Below are 24,634 nucleotides of genomic sequence, written 5' to 3' on the forward strand. Positions count from 1 at the left end.
TTTATTTATTTATTCATGAGAGACACAGAGAGAGAGACAAGAGACACAGGCAGAGGGAGAAGCAGGCTCCATGCAGGGAGCCTGATGTGGGATTCGATCCCAGGATCTGGGATCACGCCCTGAGCCAAAGGCAGACGCTCAACCGCTGAGCCACCCAGGCGTCCCACAATCAATACCTTTAAAACAAAGTTATCCTAAAAGATTTCTACTTACCAGTTATCACCAGTAGTAGTGTCATAAAAGTCTCTGCACAATCTGGAACTTTCATCTCATCCACATCAGTGATATCCTTATATTGGGATATCCAGGCAGCCTCTGATGAAAGCATTGAGTCCATTTTTTGAAGAGCAACTGACAGCACAAAAAAGGAGTATGTCAAGTAGTTACAGTCATTCTTAATTTTCAGCACAATTTTTGGAATGATGACTTTTCTGTAAAAAATAAATCCACAACCTCCTAACAGTTGCACTATATTTAACATGCTCTGTTCTAGGGTTGAACAAGATTTGAGTTCTCCCCACTATCCCTTCCCAAAATCTTCAAAATATTTAAACTGCTTAGGGGATCCCTGGGTGGTTCAGAGGTTTAGCGCCTGCCTTTGGCCCAGAGCGTGATCCTGGAATCCCGGGATTGAGTCCCGCTTTGGGCTCCCGGCATGGAGCCTGCTTCTCCCTCTGCCTGTGTCTCTGCCTCTCTCTCTCTCTATCATGAATAAATAAATAAAATCTTTAAAAAATATGTATTTAAACTGCTTAGACAAGCTACATCCAACAGCGCTACCAAGAACAAAAATACTGTAGTACAATCTATAAAACAGTTAACTGTATACCCTACTGGCTTGACTACTGCTCTCTGGAAACATGCATAGTACAAGTGTAAATTTAAGGAAAACTGGTTTGATGGGAAGAAAATAAAGCAACTTGGTAAACCCTGACCAGAAAAATTCAGATGATTCTAGTTTCTACCCAGAGCTGGTGGAGAAAAACACCAAAAATATCCACAAAAGAAGACAATTCTTTGTACCCTGTGGGTACATGAACACTTACATTTTCTCTCCACGGTCAACCATCTCTGAAAACAGGTTTCCTCTGATAGAATATGCATACAGTTTGCAAAAGTGCCAGGATAGCCATAAACACTATGTAGCTCCCTTTCGAACAAAAGCACCTCATCCACCAGATGACAGAAGAGATTGTCATCATAGAGCAGACACGGTATATCAGCAGCTAACTTCTCAAGAACGAGCATCATAAGCCCCCGGGAAAATTCAAGCTAAAAGAAATACATATGCATAAGGTAATGTAGATGACAAGTTATTCATGGATACATAGAACTCTAAAACTAGAATGTTCAGGTCGAAGTCTCTTACCCTCGCATTTACTGAAGGGCCTACTTTGTCTAATATTGGCTGAATCTTCTCATCCAGAAACTGAGTGTGATTCCCGATCCACATAAGTACCTGAGCCAAGTACCATTCAGGCTAAGGAAAGAAGTAAAACAGTTTGAATTCTTAAATCATTCCAATTAGAACGTTACAATTAAACAGCTCTATTTGTCTACACACAGCACTTATAAAAACTAGTTGAAAATTCCTATGTATAAGAACACAGTTTCTACTCTGAACTTCGAGGTCACACAAAGCTTAATGATCAAGTTTCCCAATATATTCCCAACAAATTCTCAAACATGGCTTAAGTCCATAAAGTCATAAATTTACAATATCATATATATTTAAAATGTAGCACTTTGGAAATATGTAAAATAATGAGCATTACAAAGATCTCATGGTCTTTAAATTGGGTTTAGACCATAACATTCCAAAATAACTTTTTTTTTTAAGACTTTATTTATGTATTCATGAGAGACACAGAGACAGAGAGAGAGAGAGAGGCAGAGACACAGGCAGAGGGAGAAGCAGGCTCCATGCAGGGAGCCCGATGTGGGACTCGGTCCCGGGTCTCCAGGAAAACGCCCTGGGCTGAAGGCGGCGCTAAACCGCTGAGCAACCTGGGCTGCCCAAAATAACTTTTATTTATTTATTTTTTTTAATTTTTTTTTATTATTTATTTATGATAGGCACACAGTGAGAGAGAGAGGCAGAGACACAGGCAGAGGGAGAAGCAGGCTCCATGCACCGGGAGCCCGACGTGGGATTCGATCCTGGGTCTCCAGGATCGCGCCCTGGGCCAAAGGCAGGCGCCAAACCGCTGCGCCACCCAGGGATCCCCCAAAATAACTTTTAAACTTGATTTTCTTCTGCTCTGTCTTTTGAAAAGGTAAATTAAGGAAAAACAACAACACATGCCTTCAACCAGGTGTAATCATAGAAAAGTAAACCTAAGTAGGCAGCTTTTTAAATTGTCCCTAGAGCTGATCCTACACACCTTCCAAGTTTTGTTGGGCAAGTACTCAAAAACACTGAGTGGTAAATCCCTGCTGTGTGCTAGATGCTGGAAATACAAAAGTGAATAAGGGACATCTCTAATTTCAGGGGCTGTAGAGTTTAGGCTTGATGACAGAGTGGAACTACACTTTACAAAGAAGTCAACATAACTCACAATTTTCTTACCCCAAATTCTCCCTGCTTCTCTATAGCTTTAGGTTTATTGCTTTGCCTCACTTACTACTTACTGATTCTACTCTTGTTTCCACCAACACCCCATCTTAAAAAGGAGGAGACCCATAAAGTACAAAAGAATAAGCTGAATTTAAGAACCAGGAGGAAAAAAAAAAACAACAACACAGAAATCCATTGCCATTCTACTCCATTCTGTGCAAACAACTGCCTATCCTTTGATTTCTTTAAAATTCTGTAAGGCCTATAAACTCATTTATTTATATATATGGCACATACAATGCCTAGTGTGAGTCACCAGTGATCAACCCCCACCCCCGCACACCCACTTGTGCTGCATTAAATGTAGCAAAGCTCAAGGATAAACAAGGTAGTATCTACCCCCTGGCAACAGTTCTAGTTCTCAACAAATGCAATCAAATTTCATTTTTAGGGATCCGTGGGTGGCGCAGCGGTTTAGCGCCTGCCTTTGGCCCAGGGCGCGATCCTGGAGACCCGGGATCGAATCCCACATCGGGCTCCCGGCATGGAGCCTGCTTCTCCCTCTGCCTGTGTCTCTGCCTCTCTCTCTCTCTCTCTCTCTCTCTCTGTGACTATCATACATAAATAAAAAAAGAAATTAAAAAAAAAAAAAGGAAGAAAAAAAAGAAATTAAAAAAAAATTTCATTTTTAAAAAATGCCTTATGGTTTTTCAAGTTAAAGAAAAATCTCAACAATTATCTCTGATATACATGGCTGGAATCCCCCCACCTATATGTTGGTGATAATTTCCTTACAGCCATTTCCATCATTCCCGTACAGCCACAAACCATTTTAGCATCAACAATCTATTCAGAAGCTAATACTTGACTATCTTTTGACTTTAGCTTCTCTTTCTGATATAAACTGCAAGGGAGCAATCTGCACAGTGAAATGGGGAGCCGGGTGTAAAAAGTGCCCCACAGATGCTACAGCACACACACAGGGGAACTTGAGACTGGTCAGATGATGTGCTAATGAGTGAGCAGATTCTGACAACTCCTCAACAGAAGTCCTGAAATAGATCTATCAAGGGCATTGACAAAATAGGAATTTAGCTCTTTAGAGAAGAGAAACATGAATGGAATCAGATTTTAACTTAAACCAGATAAAGTATGGAACACTTAACATTTGCTATTAACAAAAACCAAGGGCCAGAGTTGACAAAGCATACCTTGCTTATCACATTAGTCTGTCGGTTCCCTCGGAAGTGATACCGGAACCTTTTCTGAAGGGGAGTCAGCATAATCTGGATGGGCAGGATGACAGAAGGGGATGCGGGAAGACAATATTTTTCTGGAAGTTGTTTTGGCTCAGTAAGTAATTCATCTCTGACATAGTCGGGTCAAGGAGAAAGAAAAGTCTATATATGTGTGTATATACATACACACGTATTTACCTACATATATACACAATTTATTTTTCCAACAAATATATAAGATACTAAGTAAAACTAATTGTAATACAGATAATTTTACACTGCACATGATTTCAATAAAAAGTACACAAAAAATATTGTTAGAATTGATCTTTCCTAAAATAAAAAATAGTAAGGAAGGAAACACATTTAAGTAATCACTTTATTAAATTAACACTAAGTAAAAAAATAAAAATTAGGATCCCTGGGTGGCTCAGCGGTTTAGCGCCTGCCTTTGGCCCAGGGCGCGATCCTGGAATCCCAGGATTGAGTCCCGCGTTGGGCTCCCGGCATGGAGCCTGCTTCTCCCTCCTCCTGTGTCTCTGCCTCTCTATGTCTATCATAAATAAATAAATAAATAAATAAATAAATAAATAAATAAATAAATAAATAAACCTTTAAAAATAAATAAATATTAATTAACTAACACTAAGTTACTAAGGTCTCCTCCCAGCTGCCCTTTTTTTTTTTCTGTTGTCCCAAGAGACCTATGCATGATGTAAACCTGAGTCAGTCGTATTTCAGTCTGAACCCTCACCCCTCACCGTTCCCACATGCAAGTCACTCTGAAAGAGAACAATCCAGCCATCCACAGGTATATACAGATCAAGTCCAAACCAAGTACGCCCATTTGGTTTCTTGGTCACTTTCAAAAAGTTCTACTCTCTAGCCACGAATCCACGCTAGGAAAAAATAATAATTTAGCAAGTTTTAACTCCAACAAAGATACGATGTTTGTAGTTTTAGAAGCTGACAAAACAGTGTCTCCAGGTTACTGTATATCTCTGGGCCACTGGCTGGTCGACTCAGGCCAACAGTTTGAGACTGGGGAGGTGTGATGAATGGCCAATGAAGTTGAGCTAAAATTTCCTCAAAATCACTGTAACAGAAAAGTAACACATGTATTTCAGTTAAAATGCAACTGTCACCAAATACCACCTGAAAGCAATTACCATGGAATATGGGGTGAATTCCTTACCTTGTAAGTTTGTCCTTGAGAATCTTATGCCAGAATTTAACAGTGGCTCTCATGAAAGCAAGAAGATGAGTACAAGATGATTCCTGAAGCTTAATATCAAGTTCCGCCATATACACCAGAGTAGAGGCTGCCTCTGGGACATTATTGGTCATCAGATATTGTTGAATGTTATCACTGTAAAATGAGGCAAAGCAAATTTCAAAGATGATCTGTTCAAAACAATTCCAAATGCAGAGAAACTACTTCTCCCTCTTGTTGTATATAAAGTTACACATAAGGAAGAAGGAAGCACCAGCTAGAAGTGGCTTTTTTACCAATGTGGTCAAAGCTTAAAATTTTTCTAGGAAAGCCTAGAAATCAAACTTCCCATGTAAAACCAATTAATCAAATTCTTTGAAACAGCCAAACAGATCTCATGAGCTACCATTTTGCTTATTTGACTTGATAAAGCAAGCATTTAATTTAAAAATTAGATGTGTGTCAACTATACTTTGATAAAAAGTAAAAATTTGAAAATTAAAATGAGATGTTTCTTTTGATAAAAATACAGATTTTTTTTTTTTAAGATTTTATTTATTTACTCATGAGAGACACACAGAGAGAGAGGGAGAGGCAGAGACACAGGCAGAGGGAAAAGCAGGCTCCATGCAGGGAGCCCAATGTGGGACTCGATCCCAGGTCTCCAGGATCAGGCCCTGGGCTGAAGGCGGCACTAAACCGCCGAGCGACCCGGCCCAAAAATACATATTCTAAGGGTTGCTGGGTGGCTCAGTCAGTTAATCGTCCAACTCTTGATTTCAGCTCAGGTCATGATCTCAGGGTTGTGAGATCAAGCCCTACGTGGGGCTCAGTGCTGGGGTGTGGAACCTGCTTAAGATTCTCTCCCTCTATCCCTCCCTGGCTCAACTCTCTCTCAAAAAAAAAAATTTTTTTTTTAAATAATAACAAGGGCCCCTGGGTGGCTCAGTGCTTTAGCATCTGCCTTGGCTCAAGACAAAATTCCGCAGTTCCTGGATCGAGTCCCACATCAGGCTCCCTGCATGGAGCCTGCTTCTCTCTCTGCCTCTTTCTCTCTCTCTGTCTCTCATTAATAAATAAATAAAATCTTTAAAAATAATAATAATAATAATAATAATAATAATAATAATAATAACAACAGGGATGCCTGGGTGGCTTAGCAGTTCAGCATCTGCCTTTGGCTCAGGCGTGGTATCCCGGGGTACAGGGTTCAGGTCCCACATCAGGCTCCCTGCATGGAGCCTGCTTCTCTCTCTGCCTGTGTCTCTGCCTCTCTCTCTCTCTCTGTCTCTCTCATGAATAAAAAAATAAAATCTTAAAAAAAAAAGGAAGGAAGGAAGGAAGGAAGGAAGGAAGGAAGGAAGGAAGGAAGGAAGGAAGGAAGGAAGAAGAAAGAAAGAAAGAAAGAAAGAAAGAAAGAAAGAAAGAAAGAAAGAAAGAAAGAAAGAAAGATGAACATTACAGAAAAATGAGGAGATGTGGAAAATCTTGGAAGCCCAAAAGAAGCCAGAAATAGAGATTTATCATGGAAAACCTAAAGGAAAGAGCATGTTATTAAAGAGCGAAATAGCTGTGCTCTAGTTGATTATGAATTTGATTACTATTTCCAATATAATTTCCAGGCCAAATTTCTCTTTTAAACAATTCCAACATCAGACAAAAGCTATCCATAACCATAGTCCTATTTTAATTAATCTATTACTTTGGCTACTATAAGAGTGAGGCTTTTAAACAATTTATTCTACTTAATAAGGTCATTAATATTGTCCCTTTCTGGTATTTTCTCTCAGAGGAGCCATAACAGTGAAGTAAAAAGAAGCAAGTTTTCAAATTCATTCACTGAAAAAAATTTATCTAAACAAGAAAGAGATGGCCTAAAAACCTTAACTTGACTTCTGGAATCACTGGTAACACTACAGTCTTAATAAGCATACCACATTTTCTGTAAATGTAAACCTCATAAGCAAAACAAAGATTTTCACAGTCCTGATAGGTTAAATTCTTTAAAATTTACCATGGGACATTAAGATTCTTGGATGACCTTTCTTCCTCAAGTCTTCCAGACAACATGAATGGTTGCTGACAACTTTAGAGCAAGAGTATACTTAACGCCAAGGCAGGATGGAACCATGCTGAGGGGCTGGGGGACTCTACCATGAAACCAAACAATCTGCCAATCTAGGCAAAAATGTTCATTTAGCTTGTCTGGAAGGCAATACCAGACACTGATAGTCAACACCATTGACATACATTCATTCCAGGAAGATGTACTTCTGGGGATCCCTGAGTGGTTTATCGCCTGCCTTCAGCCGGGAGCATGGTCCTGGAGTCCTAGGATAGAGTCCCAGGAGGATCAAGTCCCACATCGGGCTCCCTGCATGGAGCCTACTTCTCCCTCTGCCTGTATCTCTGCCTCTCTCTCTCTGTGTCTCTCATAAATAAAAAAATCTTAAAAAAAAAAAAAAAAAAAAGATGTACTTCTTCCCTCCTAACTCACAGGTAGCAAAACTCTGTTAGTCATTTACAAATACTGTGTAGCTCTTATTAGATGATTCCCATTGAAAATAATAGAAATTTAAGAGAAAGCAATCCATTTAATCAAGTGACCATGTCTAAAAAGTAGAGAATATTACTACACTGAAGAATGTTTTTATTAATTTGGTTTTATAAATAATAGTAGTTTTTATCATGTGTTCACAATACAACTATAGGACTTAAATTTTTTACTTAGATTACTTTCTTTCAAATGCAAATTAATCTCCCAGAAAAGTTTATGTTCATTCACAAGAGAATCATTATCATAATGCTATTTCAGAACTGGTAAAATTACATTATTATCATCTTTAATTAACTCAATTATTTAATGGCATGCATGCACTCGCTAAGACAGATCCTCAAAGGAAAATAATAATTACGAGAACAAAGCGGCCCTTTTTACCTTAGTTCTTCAATTTGTGAAATCCATTTAAGGTAAGCAAGATGGCGCTCAATCTCCTCAATTTGGTTGATCATGGCCCCAAGATCCTCCATCCAGGGCTGTGCAGTCAGCAAATGACTGTTAATGGAACTGAAGAGATGAGTTTCTTGCTCCTAGAAACTGATTAAGGAATTGCTTTGATTCTTCTGCATTTTTTAAGGCACTCTGAATTCTTTTGGGGATTTCTGATGAAATTGTAAGCACCTGACCATACCAAAAACAAAGAAGAGCAGCGATGAGATAAAATTTTCATAACCCTTTTTTATTATATTACCTTCAAAACACATATTTGTTCTAACAGAATTGAAAATTGTCAATTATAAGCTTCAAAGAAAAGTGCGGAAAAAAAAAAGTGCGATTTCTGCATCCTGTACCAAACAAACCTAACACAAAATGCTGTACGTGATGATGTGTGGGGAGCAGCCTCTCACCCTAGTAAGGACCTCGGGATCTGCCTTCATGAAGCTCAGCACTTTCAGATGGCCCAGTCAGAGGTTATTTTTATGCTTTAGCTACTAAATACTTTCCTTCAAAAATAAATGAAGCTCTGATTCTAAAAATCTGAGTATCTGTTGCAAAAGTTACCCAGGTGATTCTGACTTAATTCCAGGTTAAGAACCACTGACTTGGTAAGATGATATCCTGGTAATAACTTGAGATATGGTGTATTTGTTAATTCTTATAGCATATGGAAAAACATATACAAACATCAGGGTTTTTTTTAAGCTTTATTTATTCATGAGAGACACAGAGAAAGACAGAGACACAGGCAGAGGGAGAAGCAGGCTCCATGCAAGAAGCCCGATGTGGGACTCGATCCTGGGACTCCAAGATCACATCCTGAGCCAAAGGCAGACGCCCAACCACTGAGCCACCCAGGCGTCCCAAATATCAGTTATCAACACAATATAAAAACTATTACAGGGCAGCCCCGGTGGCGCAGCGGTTTAGCGCCGCCTCCAGCTCGGGGCGTGATCCTGGAGACCCTGGATCGAGTCCCATGTCAAGCTCTCTGCATGGAGCCTGCTTCTCCCTCTGCCTGTGTCTCTGCCTCTCATTCTCTCTCTGTGTCTCTATGAATAAATAAATAAAAAATCTTTAAAAAAAAAAAAAGACTATTACAGGGGAACTTCAATTTAATAAACAATGATTAGACACTGTACAAGGCATTGTGCTTGGAATAGACAAGACATAGCATATGCCCTTAAGCTCAGTTCGTATGGAAAAGAAATATAAGCAAATAATTACTGTATTATAGGATTAATGCAATAAAAGAGAGATGCTAGGTGTAATGAGGTACTAAGGCAGTGTTTCCCAAAACTGAATGTACATGGGAATCACCTAGAGATCTGATATAATGCTAATTTGAACTCACTAGGTCTGAGGTAGGGACTGAGATTCTGCATGTTTAACAAGCTCCCACACTTTGGAGAGCAAGGTTTTGAGGCACAAGGCAATTAATTGTGCTTGCATGGCTCCCACACAGACCTTCACAGGATGGGCGGGAATTTTCTGGGAAACTTTGGATGGAAAGGGCATTCCAGGCAAAAGGAATGGCTCAGTCATGATCAGAGAACAGCAAAGAGCTGAGTAAGGCACAGAATACCGTTCAAAAGACAAACGTAGAAAGAAGAGATGAGCCTAGACTAGTAGGGAGAGACGAGATCACAGGAGCATCTTGTGCCTCAGAAGAATGTGGGCTTTCTCCAACAGGCAATGGGAAGCCATTAATAGTTGTTTTGTCTTTTTTTTTTTTTTTTTTTTTTTTAGTAGGTTCCAAGGATGCCTGGGTGGCTCAGCAATTGAGCATCTGCCTTCGTCTCAGGGCGAGTCCAACATCGGGCTCCCTGCATGGAGCCTGCTTTTCCCTCTGCCTGTGTCTCTGCCTCTCTCTCTCTGTCTGTTATGAATAAATAAATCTTTAAGAAAACAAAACTGAATTTAAGGTTCGGTAAGGTTCAAGTGTAGAGCTTGAACTCATGACCCAAGGTCGAGACCTGAGCTCAGAGAGTCGGATGCTTAACCGACTGAGCTACCCAGGTGCCCCGCAAGTTTTTAACAAGGGACTCATTTGGTTAAATTTATGATTTAAAAAGTAATGTGAGGGATCCCTGGGTGGCGCAGCGGTTTAGCGCCTGCCTTTGGCCCAGGGCGCGATCCTGGAGACCTGGGATCGAGTCCCACATTGGGCTCCCGGTGCATGGAGCCTGCTTCTCCCTCTGCCAATGTCTCTGCCTCTCTCTCTCTCTCTCTGTGTGACTATCATAAATAAATAAATAAATAATAATAATAATAAATAAATAAGTAAATAAAAAGTAATGTGACAAAATATTATGTTTATTCTCCTATTTGCAATAATAAAAACTAGAAATAGCAAAAATGTTGACCAATAAGAGCCTGGTTAAGTAAATTATATAGAACCACTAGTTGAATAAACCATTAAAAAAGAGAGACCTATATAGATTGATACGAAAAATTAGACGTTAATTATAAAAAGTAAGGGGATCCCTGGGTGGCTCAGCAGTTTAACACCTGTCTTTGGCCCAGGGTGTGATCCTCGAGTCCCCGGATCGAGTCCCACGTTGGGCTCCCTGCATGGAGCCTGCTTCTTCCTCTGCCTGTGTCTCTGCCTCTGTCTGTGCCTCTTGTGAATAAATAAATAAAATTTTTTTAAAAAAAGTAAAGCTATGCATATTTAAAGTACACATATGCTTATTATGTACACAAAGATTTTAGCTATACTTCATACATGTTTATTTACACAATACAATTTCTGTAAAGAATAAAAACAAGAGACAGTTGCTGTGGGGACAAGAAGGCAGGAGAGGCTGGGCAAACTGCCATCGAGTGCAGGAGAGCCTGCAGCCCTAAAATGGTGGCATAAGGGGTGGAATGAGGGCACAGATGGACATGGGAGATGTGAAGGGGGGCCGACTCTGAAGTCTTGGTGACCGGGCAGTGGAGGCAGGATGACAAGCAATCTAGGAAGGCTCCTAGGTTCAGGCCCAAGTAACAGGCAGATGGTGCTGCCATTTTCCAAGGGAAACATCTGAAGAGACAGACATGCTGAATTTAAGGTTCAGTGAGGGACTCCGGCCAAAGCTTCCATGGTCATCAGGAAAATGAGCCTGACTGGGAAGTGGAGATAGACATGAAGAAAGATGAACTTTTTGAGAAAGCCTAAGGAGAAAAGGAAGAAACTAACACCTAGTAAAATGAGGCGAGGGTTTTTAGTTTGGGTTTTCAGGAAAAGATCTGGGCGTGTCCCTATTCTGAGAGGACAGGACTGGCTGAGCAGCAGAGGAGGAAACAAGAAGCAAGTTCACTCGGGTGGCAGGTGGAACGTGAGGCATGACTGTCTCAGATTGATCCTCTGCTGAATTACGTAGTGGAAAAGGTTGCAAATAAGTTTGTGGAAAGTGGGATAGACTGTTCAGTAGTTCATGCTAAGTCCCCTGAATTTGTTCTTTTTGGGAAAAGGAAAAGACAGAATGGCCGCGTGGGGTAGGTATCTTGGGGAAAGTTCAGAAGAGCAGCTGAGGGCAGAGGCAGAGGAGCCGACCTTCCCAAAGAAGCAGCCATGGAAGGACTGCCGGGGGGCTGAGGACCACTCACCTTTCCTCTCAAGAGCCCACCATACATATGCATGTATGGCAGAGCTTGCCTGCCAGAAGGAACAGGAGGACGGGGCGGGGCCATGCTTAGAGAACTGTGGTAGCCATTGTGGAGAGACAGGGAGATGGGAGGCCTGGGGTGCTGGGGATGGGAACACAGGACTGACAACCCAGGGCTAACACACCCACACAGCCACACACAGTCTATTTAACCCAGTGTAGTAGTTACAGGACATACAGCTTTTATCCTTGACAAACACACTCTTGCAAGTAAAAGGATCCACTTATTTTTTAAGATTACATTCACTGGGTTTTTTAAAAACTATTTTAAGTAATACATTCACTATAAAAAGAAAATACTTGGAAATAAAGACATGAAGCAAATAAATCACCTGTTAACCAACCACCCAGAAATAACCATTATTATGTTATACTAATTTTCACATTTTCTCCTTATGAGTGGGCATATACAAAGTTTGAAATGACGGTACTATAACACTTTTGTACACCATGAAATGACATACTTTTAAAGTGCTTTTACACTTTAAAAGTCACTGTATGAAAAGCTACTTAAAATGCTAGCCGTCATTATGTTTTTAAGACCTAAATCATATCAGCAGGAACTCTTTCTTTCTTTTTCTTTTTTAAAGATTTTATTTTTAAGTAAACTCTCCACCCCACGTGGGGCTTGAATTCACTATCCTGAAATCAAAGTTGCACACTCCACTGACTGAGACTGCAAGGCACCCTCAAGATCTTTTGTCTTTTATGTAATTTATAAAATACTAGCATGCTGTAAGTCCTTAAAAGATATACAACAGTTTTAAATGATTACACTACTTTTCACAAGCTATGTCTTCAAAATTCCCTATACAATAATGGGTATGTTTATATTATAGTATGTATCTACTTCTGATATTATTTCAGTGAGGTTTTTTTTTAAGATTTTATTTATTTATTTTTAAAGATTTTATTTATTTATTCATGAGAGACACACAGAGAGAGGCAGAGACACAGGCAGAGGAGGAGCAAGCTCCATGCAGGGAGCCTGACGTGGGACTCGATCCTGGGTCTCCAGGGTCATGCCCTGGACTGAAGGCGGCGCTAAACCGCTAAGCCACCAGGGCTGCCCTAAAGATTTTATTTAAAGAGAGAACATGAGCTGAGAAGCCCAACACAGGACTCGATCCCAGGACCCCGAGATCATGACCTGAACTGCAGGCAGACGTTTAACTAACTGAGCCACCCACGTGCCCCTATTTCAAGGAGTTTTAATACTTGCCTGTTCTTCTAACTGCATTTTATTTTCCGTCATCTGTTCTATGAGTTTATCAAGTTTCTTTAAAGATTTAAGGTCATTTCCAACTTCTTTTTCTATAAATGCAGACACGTAGGCAGGGAGATCACCATTATCTGTATCTTCATTGACTTGTTCATTTCCAACAAGAGCTATAATATTTATGTTACCTGAAATGAAAGAATAACAATTATTCAGCATTACTAAGTACCACACGGTTAAAGGAAAAATAAAACATAGATAAAGCAATATATCTACCTTCAAAAGTTTGTAATTTAAAGGAAACACTATATAGGGTATGCATATATATGTTCATGTATATACATACCACATACACACACACAAAATATATGTATACACACAAAAATACCAAAATGAATATAGTATATATATATGCATAAGCATGTGTGTATGTATATATATGTTCATTTGGATTTTTTTGTACACACACAAAAAAATACCCAAATGAATAGTTATAAAGCAATCTATCAAGTACAAAATGCTTAAGAGCTTGGGCAGCCCGGGTGGCTCAGCGGTTGAGTGCCACCTTCAGCCCAGGGCATGATCCTGGCGACCCAGGGTTGAGTCCCACGTTGGGCTCCTTGCAGGGAGCCTGTTTCTCCCTCTGCCTGTGTCTCTGCTTCTCTCTCTCTGTGTCTCTCATGAATAAATAAATAAAATCTTAAAACAAAACAAAACAAACAAAAAAAACGCTTAAGAGCTGAGGAAATTCAGAGTGAAAGAAAAGTCTCGAAGTCTGTCTAGTAACCACAGGTTTCAACAGATACTGGCATGACGATGCAGTTACAAGCAGATGTTAGACTTTTCTAGAAGACTTTTATCTTACAAATCTATTTTATTACTAGAGTTAAAAAATGGTCAAATCTGGGCAGCCCAGGGGGCTCAGCGGTTTAGCACCACCTTCAGCCCAGGGCCTGATCCTGGAGACTGGGGATCGAGTCCCACATTGGGCTCCCTGCATGGGGCCTGCTTCTCCCTCTGCCTGTGTCTCTGCCTCTCTCTTTCTCTGTGTCTCTCATGAATAAATAAATAAAATCTAAAAAAAAAAAAAAAAAAAAAAAGGTCAAATCTTATTGATCTGGGTTTCACTACAGTAGTAATATATTTTCAAAATTTGTAAGGAAACAGATTGTGGTCTAGAATAACACCAAAGGAGGACCAATTGCATCTGCCTTGGACCTAGGGCATGATCCCAGAGTTCTGGGATCGAGTTCCGTATCGGGCTCCCTACATGGAGCCTGCTTCTCCTGCCTGTGTCTCTCATTAATAAATAACTAAAATCTTTAAAAAATAAAATAAAATGTTAAAAAAAAAAGAGAAAAACAGTACTGAAAAGATTTCAAGGATATGAAAAACAATTGAAAGGCTGACCAATGAGTATAAACTCCTCTTATAAGAGTAAAAAAGTTTTAAAAGCTTCAAATGCAAAAACAAACAAACAAAAAAGCTTCAATGCCATTGTACATAGATGCTCATGTCAGAAAAAGAAGAATAAAAGGAAGTGCGAGAGAAAACACAAGTTACTATGAAAAACTCAAAACGACTGGTGCAACCACTAAGTTGTACAGTCTGAAGTGAGATTCCTTCCACGGCAAATAAATGAGACTTGGACTGACCCACATTATACTTATTAAATGTGACAAGAGTGGGTGACTCGCACCCCTGAGCCATTTCTAGGGAAGAGTGGTAGGAGAGGCAGCACAGATTGTAATGGAGCAAACAATGCCCATTGAAAACAGGAACACTGTGCAGCTCTGCTCTCACCCCATTTAGGAGGTAGGATTTCCCAAAGAGCCCATTCCTTGCTTTGCACTTGAAAACCGATCATTTCCCATCATTTCCAAGTCAGTTTTTCACTCTGTAAGCATCTATACCCTCCTCCACTATCTACAATGTTCAGGAAATAATTAAGCAACTTAAGCTGCCTCTAATTCTTTATGGAATAAGCCAAGATTCAAATACATAAATAGGGCAGCCTGGGTGGCTCAGCGGTTTAGTGCCGCCATCAGCCCAGGACCTGATCCTGGAGTCTCAGGATCAAGTCCCACGTCGGGCTCCCTGCATGGAGCCTGCTTCTCCCTCTGCCGGTCTCTGCCTCTCTCTCTCTGTGTATTCTCATGAATAAATAAATAAAATCTTTTTAAAAATACATAAATAAATAATTTTCCATTTTTATTCAAAGAAACAAATTTCTAGTAAACACTTAATCCACTTGAAATCAAATTCTTTTCCACTGTCCTAAATTTGTGGATGCACAATACGGCTCCTCCTTTCCAGAGTATCTCCCCCTATACCTTCCCTGACCATCTGTGCCAAGTGGTCATGCCTACACCCCAGAGAAACCTGAGGGCCAAGGGTTGTCTTGGCAGGAGTGACATGATCCACAGTTGCCGTCATGTGCCACTCCCACTCCACCCCTCTGTGCTCAGATACACTGTTTCCTTTGAAGTATCTGTTTCCCTATGGTATCCTTCTTCCAGGAGAAGGTTAGGAAGCTTGGTATAATGGCAGCTGCCTTTCACTGTGGGGTCACTAAGCTCCCCACTAGCCAATATGCTCAACTCCATTCAGTCCACAATTTGAATTATTCCACACATAGGTCTTTATCTCCCTATTTTTAAGTAGCACCTATAGATTAAAACAAAAAAATGGGGGGTGGGGGTTGCCTAGGAGGCGCAGGCGGTTAAGCATCTGACTCTTGATTTCAGCTCAGGTTGGGATTTCAGGGGCAAAAGATGGAGCCCTGTGTCAAGCCCCATAGTGGGCTGCATGCTCAGCAGGAAGTCCGCTTGTCCCCTTCTCTCCCCTCTGTACCCCCCCCTTGTACACTCTCTCTCAAATAAATAAATAAAATCTTAAAAAAAAGAGATAATGTAAAAATATAAGTGGAATAACCACTGATCTCCAGATGAAAATAATTGCTATAACAGAAGATCCCAGAGAAAAAGCAGACTTTCTAGAAACCAAACCTTAGAATAAACCTGAACATAGAGCGCATTTCTCCCCTTCAGCTTTAACTGAAGGATTTGGTCCTCTTGAAACAATTAACAGGGGGATCCCTGGGGGGGCTCAGTGGTTTAGCACCTGCTTTCACCCCAGAGTGTGATCCTGGAGCCCCAGGATTTAGTCCCAGGATTGAGTCCCAGGTTTGAGTCCCACATCAGGCTCCCTGCATGGAGCCTGCTTCTCCCTCTGCCTGTGTCTCTGCCTCTCTCTCTCTTTCTGTGTCTCTCATGAATAAATAAATAAAATCTTTAAAAAAACAACAAAAACAAATTAAAAGCTTGATCGTATTAGCATATGTTTAATTACAGAAACTATAGTAATTTCAAGAAAGAAAGAAAGAAAGAAAGAAAGAAAGAAAGAAAGAAAGAAAGAGAGAGAGAGAAGTGTGTGTGCACAAGAGATAAAGCTGGGAGAATAGAGCCTCCTGAGGAGCGATACCGGTAGAACTTTGCCCCTGTTCTTCCTAGAGCTGCCCTTGTAGAACTTGGCTCTTTACCAAAAATGAAGTTTTAAGAAAGCAACAAGAGAAAGCAAGAGGTTATAATCAGCCTCATTGCAAAACAACTGTTACTTCTGATAAAATGAAATATGAGTATTTTTTAAAAAGATATGCCTAAATGCAAAATAGAACTGTCATATACTCCATTACTTCTCTAAAGATTAACAGAATATATACCAATGTGTTTAGTACTGGGTATGTTTCTCTTCCAGCTCCCCAAAACCAAATTTTCCTTTGCTCTCTTCAGCTTGTAAGAATTAAAAGCAGGGTGCCTGGGTGTCTCAGTTTGCTAAGCATCTGCCTTTGGCTCAGGTCATGATCCCAAGATCTCTGTTCAGCAGGAAGCCTGCTTCTCCCTCCCTCTCTGCCTGCTGCTCTGCCTACTTGTGCTCTGTCAAGTAACTAAATAAAAGCTTTAAAAAAAAAAGAATTAAAAGTTTTTTGTATGCTACTAGTACCAGTAGCCCACTCATGAGTGGAAGAAAAACTAGCATAAATCTACTAGCCTCAACTTCCCAACTATAAAATTGTAACATTGGCCCAGCTCTTATACCTGAGGGTTATAAACGGGATTAAAGTCCAAGTTTCCTGACTCTCAACTCATTTAAAAAAAATTTTTTTCTCCTTCAAATATGAGAATTGGCTGGTCTGCATCACACTTTATCAATACAGAAATCCACCTACGTTATGTACAGGAGTCACAGTATCCTCTTTTTTATCTTAAATAACTGCATTGTGTGGTGCATCTGCAGACACCCACAGGCTGGGCTATGTGCAGAGGGAATGTCTGGTGAATGCTAAGGTCGCTGTGGCTTTGGGAGCAAATTTTATCTTCACTTACTTTTATTTACTTATTTTTTTTTTAAGATTTTATTTATTTATTAGAGATACAGAGAGAGGGATCCCTGGGTGGCGCAGCGGTTTGGCGCCTGCCTTTGGCCCAGGGGAGATACAGAGAGAGTGAGAGGCAGAGACACAGGCAGAGGGAGAAGCAGGCTCCATGCAAGGAGCCCAACATGGGACTCGATTCCGGGTCTCCAGGATCCTGCCCTGGACCAAAGGTGGCGCTAAACCGCTGAGCCACCCGGGCTGCCCTACTTATTTTTTTATTAAAATTTTTTTCACCTTTTATATTCTTTTGACATCACCATTTAAATGCAGCATAGTATATTCTTAATCAAATGATTTTTTGAAGATTCATCTATTAATTTATTAGAGAGAGAGAAAGAGCACAAGGCGGGGCTAGGGGCAGAGGGAGAGGGAGAAGCGGACTCCCTGCTAGCAGGGAACCAAAGGCAGACACTTAACTGACTGAGCCACCCCAAATGATATTAAGATGACACACTGATGATTTGCGAGGTTTTTGTGACTTTCTTCTTCCCTGTTTTTGTAAGGAGCACTGCTGATTGCAAAATTGACCAAAAACCAAAGGAGGAACAAGGACAGAGTCTATAGTCTGTCTATCGTTCTACTAAATGATGGCTCAGAAGGCATCAATTTCCAGGCATCTGGGCAGAGGGAGAAAAGGCAATGGTTTACTGAAAGATATGGGGTACTCTCCAATCTTTTAACAAAGGAGCTGAGCTGTGGGAGCTATGCCTGTCAAGTGGACTCCTTAGGGCTTCTGAGACAGACCGTGTGAGCAGGCAATGTTAAGGGCAAGCCTGACTCCTTTTTTAAAAAATTATTCTATTTATTCATGAGAGACACAGAGGGAGAGGCAGAGACACAGGCAGAGGGAGAAGCAGGCTCCATGCAGGGAGCCCGACATGGGACTCATCCCAGGACCCCAGGATCACACCCTGGGCGGAAGGCAGACACTAAACTGCTGAGCCACCCGGGCTGAGCAAGCCTGACTCCTAAAGCCATTGTGATAATGTAAGCACCCTTCCTCCTCCCTCCTTCCAAGACCATTTGCCATGGTGAAAAGTAGCAAAATCCTCTGATGGAATAGCTATTACATGCTTTCCCCTTTCTTCTTGTAACAAATTTCACTTGAAACGCCCCTGAAGACTCCTTGATTTCGAAAAGCCTGCCATGCATCACTCATTAAAATGACGAATGTCCACATCCCTGGCTTATGCTCCTATCCTAGGTAGGAAATAGAGATTTTGACGTTTTTCCCTCTTCTTTTTCCAGACCAAGATCCAAGAAACAAGTTACCCCTTGCACTCTTCTTCCCAGACCAACTTCTTCTTTTTCTTTTTTAAGATTTTATTTATTTACTCATGAGAGACACAGAGAGAGAGAGAGAGAGGCAGAGACACAGGCAGAGGGAGAAGCAGGCTCCATATGCTGGGAGCCCGACGTGGGACTCGATCCCCGGTCTCCAGGGTCACGCCCTGGGCTGAAGGCGGCGCTAAACCGCTGAGGCACCTGGGCTGCCCCCCAGATCACCTTTTAATGGCAAATTCACCGGAGGTAAAGTACAACTTAACCTATAACCATTTTGATTTCAATTAAGGTGGTGTGGGCAGCCCCGGTGGCTCAGCCGAGTAGCGCCGCCTTCGGTCCAGGGCGTGATCCTGGAGACCCGGGGTCGAGTCCCACGTCGGGCTCCCTGCGCGGAGTCGGCCTCTGCCCCTCTCTCTCTCTCATGAATAAATAAACAAAATCTTAAAAAAAAAAAAAAAAATTAAGCTGGTGGTCATCTCTCCTAAATCGTTAGCCCCTCCGAATTTCTGAAGCTCGATAAGCTGATGCTTCATAAAAACACAGGCGGCGGGGATCCCTGGGTGGCGCAGCGGTTTGGCGCCTGCCTTTGGCCCAGGGCGCGATCCTGGAGACCCGGGATCGAATCCCACGTCAGGCTCCCGGTGCATGGAGCCTGCTTCTCCCTCCTCCTGTGTCTCTGCCTCTTTCTCTCTCTATGTCTATCATGAATAAATAAATAAATCTTAAAAAAAAAAAAAAAAAAAAAAAAAAAAAAAAAAAAAAAAACACAGGCGGGCCCCAATTATCCTGAATCCAGGAGGAGAGGCAGCAGCGCGCCAGCGGAAGCCACCCCAGTCCCCGCGCTAAGCAGGGGTCAGGAGGTGCTGATCTCCAAGCCATCCCATGTTTTAGACACGTACGTAATGATAATCAGCACTTAATACTACGCAAGCCTACTGTGCCAAAAAAAAAAAAAAAAAAAAAAAAGATGCATCGATTAGACAGCAGGCCAAGCCTCTCGGCTGCCCGCCCGCAGCGCTGAGTTCTGGAGACGTCCGGGCTAGTTCTGGAGACGTCTAGCTAGCGTCTTAGCTAGAGACGCTAAGGTGTCTGGAGTCGCTTACTTTTCTCCTCGACGTCCTTGCTTCCATCGCCACTTTGAGGGCAGCGCTACGGGGACAGACAGAACGACACGGTAAGACCGAAGGGGCCGCGGCGAGTCTTCCGGGAGCCCGAGGGCGTGCTCGGCACCGGGGAGGTCCGCGAGCCGCCCGCCCCCCGCCATCCCCCCGGGGGTCGCTGCGCCCCCCAGGCCCGCCATCCCCCCGGGCCCCCCGCACGGACACTGTCCCTCGGGAGACCCGTGCCCCTGCCCCGGGCCCCCAGGGCGCCTCACCGGGGCTGCCGGCGGGGAGCATCCCGCCTCCGCGCGAGTCCTCGGCTCCATGCGCAGCCAGCGCGGCTCCCAGGGCGTGGACTCGCGGGGCGCCCGGGAGGCCGCGGCCCCGCCGCTTCCCCTCCGGTCTCTCTGGTCGCTTCCTCTCCTCCCAGAGAGGCCCTGCCCGCGCAGGCGCGCCCCCCGAGCGCCGCGGCTTCCCCCTGCTGGCAGGAGGCCGGCACTGCGGCTGCCCAAGGGGGACCGCGGGGCGGGGCGAGGCGGGGCGGGGCGGGGCGGGGCGGGGCGGGGCGGGGCGGGCCGGCCTGCGCAGCTTGGGCAAACCCCACCCACCCGGTCCTTAAGGATCCTTAATAACGGAACTTGAAGGCGCCCCTCCCTCCACCCCATAAGTTCCATGTCAACCATTTCCATTTTTTTTAAAAGATTTTATTTATTTATTCATGAGAGACGCAGAGAGAGAGGCAGAGACACAGGCAGAGGGAGAAGCAGGCTCCATGCAGGGAGCCAGACGTGGGATCAGGCCCTGGGCCGAAGGCAGGTGCTAAACCGCTGGGCCACCCAGGGATCCCCAACCATTTCAATTTATATTTTAGATGAGATTCCAGATGTTCTGAGAAAGTGAGGGGGCTTGTTGGCCAGCTTTCATGTAATTTGCTTGGTCGGTTTAGTTGGGGGAATTTCCAACGTCGTTAACTTAGGATCTTTCTTTCAGGGCTAATCAGACCCACCTGAGAGATGACCCCCCACTTTCCTGTCTGGAAGGTGCAGATCTGGTTGTAAAGGACTGGGAGCTATACGGAGGAAGAGGACTCACCATCAAATATACACTTCACCCCCATGCAGAGACCCCCCCAAAAAGTGGCCTTTGACAAAGAGGGGTACCAAGAGTTACCTGACAGCAAGAGTAGGTAGAGGAACTAGGGGACTTGGCTCCAGGATCACGCCTTGGGCCCAAGGCGGCGCTAAACCCAGGGATCCCTGAATGTGCACTTAAACTGTACACTTAAACTTAACCCTAAACTGTATATTTTACCCTGGTTAAAATAGTAAATTTGTCTTAGTAATGGATACCAAATTAAAATAAGTAATTATTAACTGCAGGAAATAAAAAAGCTGAGCAGGAGAAGAGAAGTAATCATAGTATACTACTTCACCTAAGATGTTAGTAATGTTAGTAGTGTTAGTAATGTTTACCCATACCCATTATGTATACCCTGTATGCATAATGAAGTAAACACAAACCTATTTAAAAACGACACTGGGAACCCTGGGTGGCGCAGTGGTTTGGCGCCTGCCTTTGGCCCAGGGCGCGATCCTGGAGACCCGGGATCGAATCCCACGTCGGGCTCCCGGTGCATGGAGCCTGCTTCTCCCTCTGCCTATGTCTCTGCCTCTCTCTCTGTGAGAATATCATAAATAAATAAAAATTAAAAATAAAATAAAATAAAATAAAAACGACACTATAGGGCAGCCCGGGTGGCCCAGTGGTTTAGCGCCGCCTGCAGCCCGGGGTGTGATCCTGGAGACCCTGGATCGAGTCCCACGTCGGGCTCCCTACATGGAGCCTGCTTCTCTGCCTGTGTCTCTGCCTCTCTCTCTCTCTATCTCTCATGAATAAATAAATAAAATATTTCTTTAAAAAATAAAAAAAACGACAGTATAACTAGACTGAGCAGATAAAGAGATGAGAAGTGTGGTGGGGGTGGAGGAAGGGATGGGGAAAGGCCGAAGAGCTAAATTCTCATCTTCCACCTGGTGAAGTCAATAGATAATACTTAAAAGTGAAAAACCGAGAAATAGCAATGCAAAGATTTTATATAGAGAAATGAAGATAAATATCACAATGACCAGTTAAAAGAGGCAAAATGGGGGCACCTGGGTGGCTTGTTGAGTTAAGCGTCCAGCTCTTGATTTCGGTTCAGGTGGTGATCTCAGGCTGGTGGGATTGAGCCCCACCTCAGTCCCCACACTCAACAGGGAGCCTGCCTGGGATTCTCTCTCTCCTTCTTCCTCTGCCCCTCCCTCCCAAATATAAATAAATAAATCTTGCTTTTTAAAAAGACGAGACGACTGCCTTTGGGGAGGGGAAAATTGGTAAGGGGGTGTGGGGGTACAGCCTTTGCCGTTTCATTGCAACTTACAAGATTTCTACAGAATTATTTGACTCTAAATCACGGAGATGCATAACTCTGCTAAAAGTAAAAACGTCAAAGAAAAAAAAAAAGATTGCTCCAAACCCAAATTCTTGCTTCTAAAGAATTCACTTTCTGGTGAGGAGAATTGAAATGAAAATAAACAATTTAAAATCAAATGCAGTAGACTCAACAACAGAAATGCTTGCAATGACTGAGGGAGCACAGAAAACAACTGACTACTATCTGCAGAGCGGAGAGAGGGAGCCTAAGAGGACAGAATATTCAGCAATAATAAGGATAAACAAGAGATACATTGTGTGTTAGGCACTTAGCAATGCAGAGTGCTGATGTGGCTTCAAAGCAAGATCCCAAATATTATACATAATATACATGTTCGGATGTAATTTGAAAGTCAAGGAGAACATTAAGCTGTTAAATAATTATTAGAGAGAGTTGGAATGTAGGACAGGCTTTTTTTTTTTTTTAAGATTTTATTTATTGGGGCACCTGGGTGGCTCAGTAGTGGAGCGTCTGCCTTTAGCTCAGGTGGTGATCCCGGGGTCCTGGGATCGAGTCTTGCATCAGGCTCTCCGCAGCAAACCTGCTTCTCCCTCTACCTATGCTCTGCCTCTCTATGTCTCTCATGAATAAATAAATAAAATCTTTAAAAAATAGAATTACCATATGATACTACAGTTCCACTTCTGGGTATGTAACTCAAGAAATTGAAAGTAAGTTCCCAAATAGATATTGAAACAACTATGTTCATAACAGCATTATTCACAATAACCAAAAGGTGGAAGCAACGCAACTGATGACAGGTGACAGAATGTGGTTATTATAAATATGTAATGGGATATTATTCAATCTTAAAAAGGAAAGAAATTCTGATACATGTTACAACATGGAAGAACAGGAAGGAAATAAGACAGTCACAAAGAAACATACTGGATGATTCCACTTACATGAGTTACCTATAATTGTAAAATTCACCCAGACTAAAAGTAGACCTGTCCTTGTCAGGGGCCAGGAGGCCGGGAGACTTGGGGAGTTGTTATTTCCTGAGTAGAGAGTTTCAGCTTTGCAAGATGGAAAGAGTTCTGGAGATGAATAGTGCTGTGATGGTTGCACAACAACATGAATGTACTTAATGCCACTGAATGTGTATTTATTTATTTATTTATTTATTTATTTCATTTATTCATGAGAGACAGAGAGAGAGAGAGAGAGAGGCAGAGACACAGGCAGAGGGAGAAGCAGGCTCCATGCAGGGAGCCCGATCTGGGACTCGATCCCAGGTCCCTGGGGTCACGCCCTGAGCCAATGGCAGGCACTAAACCGCTGAGCCACCCAGGGATCTCTGTGCACTTCGACTGTACATTTAAACTTAATCCTGAACTGTATATTTTACCAAAGTTAAAATAGTAAATTTGGGGCACCTGGATGGCTCAGTCGGTTAAGCACCTGTCTTCAGCTCAGGTCATGATCTGAGGATCCTGGGATCCAGCCCTGTATCAGGCTCCCTGCTCAGTGGGGAGTCTGCTTCTCCTTCTCCCTCTGCAACTTCCTCAGTTTATGTTCTCTCTCGCGCTCACTCTCTCCCTCTCAAATAAATAAGAATCTTAACAAAATAGTATAGTTTAGTTGTGTGCATTTTACCGCAATTAAAAAAAAAAGTCTAAAGTTTTGTTGTGTGCATTTTACCGCAATTAAAAAAGCGACCTTGAAGTAACACGCAGGTTTTCCACTGAGGATTGAGATTTGGCAAAATGTTAAAAGTGCAAAAGCTATCAGAGGCCTGGATTTGGTAGTGAAACGTGTGCTATTTGAAGAGCACGGAAACAGCGATGGATAGGAGTGTTCTTCACACAGAAGCACAAACTTGATCAGTTTTCCCGAAGCAGATCCCACTGAGGAACCGTCAAGCAGAAGTGGGAAAACAGTTCTCTCGGATTCTCTGCACTTTGAAGGAATTATATATAGAACAATACAGTCCCCGGAGTCCTTTCCAGGCCGCGGCGTGCGGAGGGCTACACGAAAGGGCCGTAGCGTGCGGAAGAAACCTCCGTCAAAGTACACCGAACGTCGTCCGGCCACCGCCACTTGCGCCGTCCCCGGGACGGTCTGACGGGCTCCGGTGCACGAGGCGATCACTGCTCGCCCGGGGAGGCGCGGAGGGAGGGCGGCGGGGAGCCCGCACCCCGCAGCGCGCGGCAAAGCTCCGAGCCTCGCCTCCCCGCCCCTCCCCGAGGCGCGGGGACGCGGGGGGCGGGGCTTGGCGGGGGCGGGGCCTACGTGGGGCGGGGCTTGGCGGGGGCGGGGCCTGCGCGGGGGCGGGGCCGACTGGCGGCGGCGCGTCGCTGCGCGGCACGTGTGAGGGCTCGGCCGCCGGCGGGCCCACGCGCGCTCCGGGCTCTGCGCGCTGGCGGCGCTGCTGCCGCTGCCTGTGCCGGGGCGCCCCCGCGGCCGGCTCCTCCGACTGGCCGCCGCCGCCCTCCTGCGCCGGGAGCCGCGCTCGCCCCGC

General features: G+C 43.3%; 1 protein-coding gene across 1 annotated transcript in view; it reads right to left on the minus strand.

The window, feature by feature from the left end:
* The window catches only part of RINT1 (RAD50 interactor 1), a 34,064-nt gene extending 13,952 nt beyond the window's left edge, over positions 1 to 20,112 (minus strand). The window contains 11 exon segments of the mRNA XM_038562736.1: positions 214 to 351; positions 1,047 to 1,272; positions 1,370 to 1,480; positions 3,769 to 3,925; positions 4,742 to 4,891; positions 4,991 to 5,164; positions 7,947 to 8,098; positions 8,100 to 8,189; positions 12,882 to 13,066; positions 19,701 to 19,746; positions 19,973 to 20,112. Of these exon segments, the coding sequence (XP_038418664.1) occupies positions 214 to 351; positions 1,047 to 1,272; positions 1,370 to 1,480; positions 3,769 to 3,925; positions 4,742 to 4,891; positions 4,991 to 5,164; positions 7,947 to 8,098; positions 8,100 to 8,189; positions 12,882 to 13,066; positions 19,701 to 19,746; positions 19,973 to 20,023 (1,480 nt within the window). The 5' untranslated portion in view covers positions 20,024 to 20,112.
* Positions 20,113 to 24,634: the final 4,522 nt, after the last annotated feature.

Source organism: Canis lupus, chromosome 18 (assembly GCF_011100685.1).
Source record: "Canis lupus familiaris isolate Mischka breed German Shepherd chromosome 18, alternate assembly UU_Cfam_GSD_1.0, whole genome shotgun sequence".
NCBI lineage: Eukaryota > Metazoa > Chordata > Mammalia > Carnivora > Canidae > Canis > Canis lupus.